The following is an 11,564-nucleotide window of genomic DNA, read 5'->3' as shown; positions in this document are numbered from 1 at the left end:
AGACTGGGCGGGAGATTTAAAAAAAAAATAATCAGCTCGAAACCCCCCCCCCCCTTTCAAAAATCCTGCGTACGCGCCTGCATGTCAGCATTAAACGACACGAGCCATTTCCTCTCCCATTCCTGAACATTGGCTAGGTCATTGATGAAAATCAAGAACAGAAGCGGACCGAGGACTGTACCTTGGGGCACGCCCGATGTGACAGAAATGGTGTTGCTCATCTTTCCATCAAGTATACCGTGCCCTGTACGCCCTGTCAGAAAGTCTTTTATCCATGAAAGTAAGTTTAAGAAGGAGACGCTCATGAGGCACTTGGTCGAAGGCCTTTGAAAAGTCAAGAAGAATGGCATCGAGCTGTTGCTTGTCTCTGAGTCCTGTCACAAGGTCATGAACTGTTAATAACAGTTGCGACTCACAAGATCGTCTCTTTCTAAAGCCAAACTGACAGTTTGATAGGAGGTTGCATGTATCCAGATGATGCATGATTTGGCTGTGTACAATATGCTCTGCAACCTTACAGATGGTAGAGGTAAGGGATCGAGATAGGTCTATAGTGCCATTCATTACAGAAACCTCCCCTTATTAAAACACGCAATCCATTTGTTCGACAGCTGAATTTACCTACAAGTTGAATGATATATCTTACACAGGGCCTGTAAGCTAACATCAAAGTATAATTGTAGAAATTCTATTTGACCATAAGATCTCTGCCTCTCTGGGATCTCTTCCCTCCACCGTCTCTAAAAATAGTTTAACTTTAGCAGCTTAGGCCTTAGCAGTGTGTGAATCCATGCTGCACTAAATCCACCCCTTGCGCCAACAACAAATTCACTAGCCCTACATAATCCAAAATATTTTTAATAAATGATAACCATTGCGATTTTGATGAAGAGTGTATGTTTCCTTGTGCAAAAGAAATCATTATCTGAACATCTTGGTGATTTTTTAGTTTCTTTTCTTTTTCATTTTGCCACCTGCAGCTTACACTACCTGGCTAATGAGTAAACGTTATGGCTTATGCCTCTAATTGTTTTTGTACCTTTTAGTAAACATCATCGGCGGCTCTTCGCTGCAATTTCATAAAAATGGTGTCATTTTCTGCCATTGGAAAGGTATGTGGGGTAAAAGTTGAATAATCATGCTTAATTTGTAATACAGGTATTTTCATATAAAAAAACTAGTGAAGCGAAACCCGTTGCGGCGGATGTTTTGCATTGCAGCAACGTTCACATCGGCATCGGGAGAAGCTACGCCTACGCGGGAGCCGTGGCCTCTGCCTCTGGGAAGGGGTTGGCGAAGCCGAAGGCCGCGGGGCGGTGGAGCTCGAGATTAATTAGACAGGAATAACCGTCGTTTCTGGGTATTTTTATTCAACAGTTTCTGACATTTTACTATAATCTCCATTCACCGACGGTAGTGTGTTAGTGCGAGCCTGCATGTGTAATCTGGGTCGACAATTCGGAGGGCAGGTTTTGTCCAGATTTTTAATTTCTTTTAGAAAAATTTAGATTTTAAATGACATTATTATCTTAAATGAATACCCACTATTTTCGTTAGACTCTAATTTTTTATTGATACTATGTAAACTCTATAAAATATCGAAAATACATGTTACTGATGAGTTATTCCCCGGGTTATCCTTGACCTTATTTTTAGCTCATCCAGCCCGAAGAAGGCATGAAGGGCAAGATGAGCTTGTGGCGTGGCGTCCGTCGTCTGTCGTCCGTCCACAATTTCAAAATGCTAATACTTCGCCATTTCAATTCTGTTTGCTTTATATGATAGCACTAGGTGGGGCATTCAAAACTTCTACACGGAATTTTAAAGTTCATTAGATATGCTAATTTATGCGCATTTTTCAAAATTCACAAAAAATGCTAGGCCTACAGTAGGCCTACTTCTTCTTTATTTGTTGACTGATTTTGATTTTTTAGCTTCCATCTGGTAGAGCTTAATGAGGTTCACCAGTCTTGTACACAGAATTTTGAAATTTTGACTAAAACAATTTTTATGCTAATTTATTCAAAATTAATTTATTCATATTTTTAAAATTTCACATAAAATGCTTTTTCTTCAATTGTTGACAAATTTTAACTTTTTTTCTTCTTCCATCTTGTAGAACTTTATGAGGTTCACCAAACTTCTACACAGATTTTTGAAATTTTCAGTAGAAAATTACTTACTTTACTTACTTACTTACTTACTTTACTTTAAGTCCTCGATGCTGTAGGCTTGAGTTGAGTGCCTGTTCATCGATCGGAGTATCTCCTCTGGTGGTAGTACAGTATCCATTGTATTAAAACAAAATATATATACCGGTACTTAAGACGAGAAAGGACTGACAGAAGTGTGTACATGTATGCTAGAAACCGTGGAAAGACAAAGACAATACTGCCTACACTGGCTTATAGAGCAAATCATAATTCCTTGACCAGTGCCTATCTAGACGAATTTTGAAGGAGTTGACTGAAGGGGCTGAAATAACACTGTCAGGAAGACTATTCCACACATCTACAACCCTGTTACTGAAAAAGTACTTTCTAATATCAAGCCTAGAAAATTTCTTCTCCAACTTCAACCTATGACCTCTAGACCTCCTCTGTGACTTAGTGAAAGGGTTGTGTTGTGTGTAATATATTCCAGTCATGTACTTGTAGACATCAATCATGTCACCTCTCCTTCGCCTATGAGCAAGACTCGGTAATTTTAGTTTCATGAGACGTTCCATATAAGACAGATTTCTAAAACCTGGAATCATTTTTGTGGCTCGCCTCTGTACACTTTCTAACTTTCTTTGTTCACTCAATTTATATGGTGACCATGCAGCTTGTCCATACTTATGCGAAATTTATTCAGAAATCACAGAAAATGCCTCTTCTTCTTTATTTGTTGACAGATTTTGAATTTTTTTCTTCCATCCGGTAGAACTTCATGAGGCCCGCCAAACTTCTACACAGAATTTTGAAAATTTTCAGTAGAAAATTACTTATGCTTATTTATGCGAAATTTATTCAGAAATCACAGAAAATGCCTCTTCTTCATTATTTGTTGACAGATTTTGATATTTTTTCTTCCATCCGGTAGAACTTCATGAGGCCCACCAAACTTGTACACAAAATTTTGAAATTTTGTCTGGAAAATTATTTATTCTAATTTATGAAAAATTTATTCATAAATCACAAAAAATGTTTTTTCTTCTTCATTTGTTGATCAATTTCAGTTTTGTTTGCTTTATATGATAGCTCGAGGTGGTGATACAAAATTTAAACATAGAATTTTGAAACTCATTGAATCTGCTATTTATTCATATATTTTCAAAACTCACAAAAATTGCTTACGTATTTGTTGATTGATTTTGGTTATTTTTGTTCCATCTGAGAGCTACATTAGGTTCACCAAGGTTCTACACAAAGTTAAGAAACTTTGATTAGATAATAATTAATACTTAATTCATATGAAGTTTTTTCATAGATCACAAAAAATGCTTCTATGTCATTTCTTCATCAATTTCAATTCTATATCCTCAATTTATGTCACCAGTATAATTCACTACAGTGTCAACTGGGCTGAAATTTAAATTGTGTAGCGAGATGCCGGATGAGCTCCACATCATTGATGTGCGAGTTTAATTTTCTGCCGGAGAGGAAAATATGGCAGCCGTCAACAAGTTGTGCTTTTATCAAGGCTTTCCGATTAAATTTTCGATATCTTGGCTTCTTCTTCTGGAAACAGTACAGTCCACCGTCTGGTGTATTGTCGTACTGGTCAAGTGCAGTGAAGCACAGTGCAGTACTGGCCAATTAATGCGAGCGACAAGTTCCGAACGCATACACATCTACAAATACAAGCGCAAAGCATGGTGCAAATCAGCGGCACAAATCGCGATATATAGCGACTGGTAAAATAGGTCTGTAAGGATGATGATGTCATCCAAGATGGCAACTTACGTTGACCAACGAAAGGATCGAAGATGACGATGTTTCGATCATCATTTGAAACTTAGCGGTAACTGCGGTCTAAGGTACGATATTTCTTAATTTTAAACATTTTTTCTTAAATATGGATGTGATTTCTTTTTCATAATGTGACATTTCATGTACAAAAAAAACAATCGGAAAATCGGGTTTCCGCCGACTGCTATTACGTTGTCTGTACGTACAGGCCTCCAAGTTCTTCAGTCTATGTATTGGTGAGTGAGCCAACGCAGTTCAGCGGAACAACCAAAATACAGAGACTGAATCTTTTGGTCTAGAGATTAATAGGCCTAGGCTAGAGTCTAGACTCTAGACTAGCCAGGAGGCTCTTGGGGATTAATGTCATAATATCTTTGACGTGCTGTTGCTCCAAAATATTTGTTTTCTTTAGGTTTTTTTTTTGTTATTTGAGCTGTTTAAGTGAAAATTATCTCAAGTGATGTTCGTGCAGGCCCCACCCTGCACCATGTCCATTTCACTACCGCTACGCTCCATCTACGTTGTACCAGAACCTCAAACTCCAAGCGAGTCTATTGAAGAAAAAAGACGTAAAAACTGCATCAAAAAACTTTAAAAGCTTAATTTTTTACTTTACTCCTTAATTTCACTCCAAATCCATCCTCCGGGTAGCCTAAAAATTGGTGATTTAGAAATTAGAGCCATCATGGACTTCCTCACACGTATAAATAATTTGCTGCCGATTTCAAAACAGAAATTAGAGCCAACATGGAGTTCCTCACACAAGTATAAATAATTTGTTGCCGATTTCAAAACATTGCATGCGCTTATGCGAGTGTCTGAGCTCAAATAATAAAATTTGAATTTTGATTATAATTAATTATAATATGATAATAATTGAAAAAATAATTAAAAGTTTGAAGATCTAATTTTGTATGGCATCTCCGTGAAAATCCCCTCATATCTCAAAAACTAAAATAGATTGCTGCATAGAAATTAAGTTATGAATAGAATAGGACTTGTAGTTGTACTTGATCATTTTCTGCAAAGATCTCAAAATCAATTTTTTAACCAAAATTGACTGATACGATGGTTCAGATGGACGCCAATGACACGTCTAAAAATGCTCTAGATCTAACTTAGGCATCTGTCTCGTGCCTCTCTTAGACAGTCTCTGGTTTAATTAGGGGATTACAATTACATTGAGTATATAGGGAATGGGTCCCCCACATGTCATAGTGTTTTGTGCAAGATGGCTAGCTAGCAAACAAGCTAGCTGTTCATCTGTCTGTGTAGGAATGAAACCAAACTTAACCAAAGAATTAATTCAAAGATTTAGTAGTCTGATGTTTTATAATTAAAACTCCTATGTCTAAGACCAAGCAGATTTCAGCTGTCAATTTTTTTTTACGCCATGATGATAAATAGAAAGTCATAAAAGCTGTTTTCTTATTTTTAGTTGATTTTTTTATGAGGTTGCAATAGTTTAGTGGATAAAGCAAGGTTTCTGATTCTGGTGACCAGGGTTCAATTTTCACTTGGTAAAAATCTCATTACCATGTCCCTTAAGGACCTTAACCAGGGTGCTACATAAGCACTCGCCCGATTGCCCGGGGCAAGTAAAAGTTAGAGTCGGGCAAGTGTTTTGAAGTAAAGACCAAAATTACTTGCCCGAATTGAACAAGCAAAATTCACACTGTAGAGAGCAAAATTCTCACAGCAGAATAACCAAAATTAGGGTCCATGTGCTATGATATTGACCCTGATTTTGGCCATGGCAGGCAAGGTAAAATCACTTTGGAAAAAGAAATGCAATAACAAGGTAGATCAGTTCATATGTCAAAAGATGTAAAAGGGTTAATGGTTTATAAAACCTCAAAACTTTCTTTTGAAGAGGTAAAACTTTTTCAAGGATTTTTTCAGGCAAGTGATTTTGGGCAAGTATGTTCCAACTATTTAAAAATGTACTTGCCCGACTGGGCAAGCACTTCTTAAAAGTTATGTTGCACCCTGCCTTAACCTTAAAAGGACTGGGGGAGGGGGGTGGTAGCTATGATGGCCCCCGTCAGCGCTTCATGCGATATTTCCGAAATGCAAAATGAATTTGAGACCAAATCTGCCACATGTATGGGTATAGCATTGCGACGCCATATGACTTTTTACATTGTACAGGACGATGTCATGCAAAAAATAGCTCATTTTTGTACCTTTTGTACAAAGTCTATGGGAGATCAAATTCATTAAATGGTGATTATTTTTTGTTCTAATTGGTCTGTTTGATTAATTTAGGGTTTAATTAAGTTGTTGAATCAATTGACTGTAATTCCATTGAAAAACATAAAAAACAAAAGATGAAAAATAGAGAAATACATAAGAAATTATTAATACAATAACAAAGATATACATAAGGAAAAATTGGCTTTCGCAATTTTTCTTTTGCGGAAACCCTTAAATTAGATTACAAAGATAACATCTGGAAAAATTTGAAGTGAAATTGGGTGTTAAATATGCAAATAATATTTTATTCATAAGGAATAAAAAATAATTATTTTCCTTTTTTTTGTGATACTGGCTTGTAGTTTATGTGTTAAAGAATGTGCGTGCCGAATAGTGCGAATGGCGGCCGAGATCAGAATGGGGGCATCATGGACCCCTGCCCTCAATATATCTCAAATAGCCCAGTCCTTTAAGATGTCGGTCCTCTGGTTGCTTGCTTACAGCCATTCATGCTTTCTAGCAATTAGGTAAAAAAATCACCACCATTAACCGATATATTTCTTGAATTTGACTTTTCCCATATTTATGAATTTATTCAGGGATCTGATGTTTGTAATTTGATGTAATGTCATAAATTTCATCTTTAACATTGCAGGAAATTGTACTGAAACTTCTTGGGACAATCTTCTCCTTTTATGCTGTGTATTACATAGTGGCCTCACTCATTCATGGAATTCTCAGGTAAGAAGTCATCCCTAATACCTTACCTTTGGAAGAAAGCCGTGGCAGCTTCCAGGTCTACATGTATATTCTTATGTAGTCAAGAAGTTGAGGAGAACATTAATTTTAAGAAAGAAATCAGGAAATGAATGGTTATGTGCAGATCTAGAAGGTTCTGACATTATTATTTTCTTGCCTGTGCCTAGATTTATATAAATATGCAATCAACTATTATTGATTTTTTTGTTCCATAAACAGACTTGATAATTTTGATGGCACTATCCCATTTCACTACCAAAGTTTTGATCAAATATTCACCAACTCATCGAGATGGAATGATAGTGTTTTCATAGGTGAGTTTTCAACTGAAGAGTCTGGGGCCTGTTTCATAAACCTTGTTATAAAAAAGATGCAGTTTAAAGCTACAGAAATCATTTGATTTGATTGGCTGATAGTAAACTTGTAATAGAAATTGTGCATTGTTAATAATAACAAGCTTTTATGAAATGGGACCCTGCCCTTGACCTTCTTTAATGCCTGTCATAAATGTTTTTATTAATGGTAGATGATTATGGGGGATGGAGGAGGGTCAGAACAAGGTGATTATTCAACCTCTCAGCTCCTTTCCCAGAAATATATATAAAACAAACAAACTATGATTGTCTTCATGTGGCTTATGTTTATTGTTGTTAGCATTCCTTTTCTTTTTTTTTAATTGCCAAAATGTTAAAGTTTCCCCCTCGCTGCCCTTACCCGTCTCTCATTCCCCCCATGTGTTTTCCTGGATATATGCAAACGCTTACCTATACCCTATGTCATTCGACGCCCTGGCCCAGTGTTTCAGTACGCCTTCCATTAGGTGTCTATTCTTCCCCATATATGTATTGTCTTTGATTTAAACCCGTATAAAGAGCTCTGATTGTTCCAGGTTTAATGTTTTTTTAATTTGCACCAAGTTGGGAGGGCTGTATGATTCAGGCACTGTAATCCAGTACTGCTGTAATGATAATAATAATAGTATAGTTCTTAATATGCATAACACTTACAGGTCTCTATGTGTGAGGAAAGTGTGGTTGGATTTGGAAATTTAAAAATTAGACATCAAATTATTATACATAACATCAAAGAATATCAAATATGGATTTAACTCACATGTGACCAAGTTAAACATTCTGAAAGAGGTGGGTTTTTAATTTTACTTTGAATAACTCAAGATGGGTAATATTTCATAAAGTAGGTGATAGAGAATTCCATTGTGCTGGTGCAGCTTTTTGGAAAGCCTAATCACCATATGATTTGGTCTTGACAGTAATTTCAGAGAGAAGATTTTGTGAGCCAGAACAGAGATTACGCTTGGGTTTATGACTTTGGACAAGTTCTTGAAGATAGTCATCCTGTGAAATGTTTACATATATGCTGGGATTGTCTGCATCTGGCTTCATAAAGGAAAATGATGACAACTTCTCCCTTAGAGTGGATGAGAGTTCATGTCAATATAATTTTGTTGTTATATTCATCATTTTGACCCTGTATTATAACTGCTCTTCATTTTTCAGCTGACTTCATCTCACTAGAATGCACATACGCAATCATTCCATTTGTGTTCTTCATCTTCCTGAGATCACGGCTATGGGATTATACAATCACCATCACAGCTCTACACTGTATTCTTGTCTGTTTAGGTATGATTTTGAATTTTTACTGGTTTTAATTGATTATTGTTCATGAATTTTTAAAATGTTAAATGTATATTTTTAAGACCTATATTAGAAGCATCATGGTTGATGTAGTGTTTCTGATGTACAATAACCAGAATGATTTGGGTTCTACACTAGAGGTTGATTCTTCATTTTTAGCCAGTAATTGATTCAAACCTCGGTGAAGTAAATTTGGACCTAGCAGGAATACATTCCCTGAAACACGTTTGACAGCCTTGCTAAAGCTATCACTGTAATGCTCTATTAGTATAGAATAAAGTCAATGTTAAGGACAATATGGTTGCTATTATTACATGTATTGTTATTAATATATTTTTTTTTTGGGGGGGGCTCAAAATGGCATTATTATGTTTTTCAGGGGGGCTCAAAATGGCATAGAAGAGCTGCTTTGCCAACCTTTCAGACCCTTTCGGGTACTTAAAGGACAGGTCCACTCCAATAAAAAGAGAAAAGTCCAACAAGCATAACACTGAAAATTTCATCAAAATCTGATGTAAAATAAGAAAGTTATTACATCTTAAAATTTTGCTTAATTTCACAAATCAGTTATATGCACATCTGGGTCAGTCTGCAAATGAGGAGACTGATGATGTCATCCACTCACTTTTTCTTTTGTATTTCATTAAATGAAATATTCTAATTTTCTAGTCATTGTCAAGTGAAACGATTAATCCTTCCCTGAGCATGTGGAATTAGCATTGTTTAGTACCATATGGTTCAATCAAATTGGTCCGTATTGTCAAATCTGTAAAAAATGAAATATTGTATAATTGAAACAATAAAAAATAAAAGAAATAGTGAGTGAGGGATATCATCGTCTGTCTCATTTGCATGTTACTGAGTTGTGCATATCACTGTTTTGTGAAAAAGAAGTGAAACTTTAAAATGTCATAACTGTCTTATTTTACATCCGATATTGATGAAATTTTCAGTGTTGTGCTAGTTTGATTTTTCTCTATTTATTCAAATCAACATTTTTCTGGGGTGTATCAATATTAAAGTGAAAATTGAGAGCTGTCTCACACAATTCTCATTTTGGAAGCTACATTAAACAACTAATAATATCCATCTGTACCTCCTCCCCCAGTTAATTTAGCTTTCCCTTTGGTATGGGAGTGGTGGGTGTGGATCATCATAAGTGTTGTCCTTAGTATCGGGATCAGCGAAATGACTACCGCCCTCATCAGGAAAAAGAAGACAGGAAGCTTCAGACCTCTACCAAAGGAAGAAGATAAGGTCACATGACTTGAAGGAAGCATGGACACTTGACTTGAAGGAGATAGCATCACATGACTTGGAGATAGCATGGACACATGACTTGAAGGAGATAGCATCACATGACTTGAAGGAAGCATGGACACTTGACTTGAAGGAGATAGCATCACATGACTTGAAGGAGATAGCATCACATGAATTGAAGGAGATGGTGTCACGGAAGGAAGCAGGGTGCCATGGTCACATAAATTGGAAGAATTGATGCAAGTAGCTCTGTCCCTCTGTTGAGTAAATTACAGCATAGGTGAATGATATTGATAATTATTATCATTCCTATCTTATTTAGCAATTTTTGCAATGCATATGCTGTTTAGTAATTTACCATTCCATCAAAGATTTCTTGTAGTTAACAGTGATTTCTTTCATTCACTTTGTATCTAGCTACTTGATGTCATCTCAGTTGGTCTATTTTCCAAATTAGATCAAATGAATGTGTAACTAGTGAGCAGTTTCAACTTTCAAACAATGGTTTTGATCGGTAGGTTTTGATGAACAAAATGCACATGCAACAATGACCTTATATAAGCAACAGACCAAATGGTTACAAACCAAAATGATTATACATGAACTTCTAGATAAAAAAAGGAATTATACAAAATGGACCAACTTGAATGAGACCAAATGGGAAAGTGGTATTAGACCGACTTGAATGTATATCAGGCCTGGAGGGTGTTTCATAAAACTGTTGATAAAGTTATGCCCAACTTTATCAATGACTGGAAGATGTTCTTAGGTGTTTTCAGCTTCCTATGGATCACTAGTTGTGCATGAAATCATACAGCACAGCTTTATGAAACAGTTCCTCTCTCAATCAAAGGCATTCTTTGTTCTCATCTTGAACATTACATTTTTTTAAAAGTGCCATAGAAATGATGCCAGTTGAATGAACAACAAAACTGTATTAGTAGATTCTTTAAAATGTTGATCAAAATATGAAGTGCCGTATAATGGTTTCTTCTCAGGTAAGCAGACAGTACAGTGTGTAGGTGTACATGTACCTTAAGTCAATCTTATGCCAAATTATAATTTCTATTTTCTCTTCTCTCTACCTTGCTATACCAGCAAATTTTTCTAATTCCATTTCAGTACATTATTCTTCTTCTTACTAGTACACTGTAGTACGTGTATAATGCCCTTTCATGTAGAGCGCATATGACGTAATAGCAGTACACTGCAACGGACACACAGTTTTTTCATTTTCTTACCCTGGGCATTTTGCAATAGAAATACACATTCTTAATATCTTTATATGTACAAAATGATCTCGCCTTTGCAATGATCCAACTTATGGCTCATGTAAAAAGTAATTAACAGAAATGATTTGTGGAATAGAATTAGATCAAATTTTGCCTTTATGAATTATACAGCAGGGCCTTACATTGGAAAAAAAGGTGATTCATGAAAATGTTGTGATTTACTATACCTGTAGGTTGTAAATATCACTGATGTCTTGTTATTATTTTATGTAGTAGTGCAATGTTTGTAAACTACATGTAGACTGAAATGTGTGTTAAGCAATGCTGGTATCAAATAATTCAAATGTCTTAGAAAGCATGATCGCATTTTATGATTGTCATTGATTTTTCTGAAATTTAAGATTTCTAACATACATACATAGAGCATTTACAGAGATGCCAAGTTCAAAGACCAGCTATGCGTGAGATTTTCTGTGAATCTGAGTGAGATCACAGACATTGTGTAC

The 11,564-nt window shown here is 35.9% G+C and overlaps 1 protein-coding gene across 1 annotated transcript; it reads left to right on the top strand.

Moving 5' to 3' along the window:
- Positions 1-1,014: 1,014 nt before the first annotated feature.
- LOC121430711 (transmembrane protein 244-like) lies at positions 1,015-11,564 on the top strand. Its single transcript, XM_041628068.1, has 5 exons — positions 1,015-1,112; positions 6,805-6,890; positions 7,128-7,222; positions 8,426-8,551; positions 9,675-11,564. Exons 1-5 carry the CDS (start codon positions 1,086-1,088, stop codon positions 9,830-9,832), a joined length of 492 nt encoding a protein of 163 aa, XP_041484002.1. The 5' UTR covers positions 1,015-1,085; the 3' UTR covers positions 9,833-11,564.

The sequence above is a fragment of the Lytechinus variegatus genome, chromosome 17 (assembly GCF_018143015.1).
Source record: "Lytechinus variegatus isolate NC3 chromosome 17, Lvar_3.0, whole genome shotgun sequence".
Taxonomy (NCBI): Eukaryota; Metazoa; Echinodermata; class Echinoidea; order Temnopleuroida; family Toxopneustidae; genus Lytechinus; species Lytechinus variegatus.
The sequence above is the reverse complement of the archived record's forward strand: the minus strand, read 5'-3'. Positions and strand labels throughout refer to the sequence as shown.

Excerpts from the sequence above, each read along its gene's own strand:
- LOC121430711 (XM_041628068.1), top strand. The coding sequence starts at position 1,086 with ATGGTGTCATTTTCTGCCATTGGAAAG. Across the intron at positions 6,891-7,127 it reads CTCATTCATGGAATTCTCAG|ACTTGATAATTTTGATGGCA; the intron begins GTAAGAAGTCAT and ends TTCCATAAACAG. Across the intron at positions 8,552-9,674 it reads CTGTATTCTTGTCTGTTTAG|TTAATTTAGCTTTCCCTTTG; the intron begins GTATGATTTTGA and ends CTCCTCCCCCAG.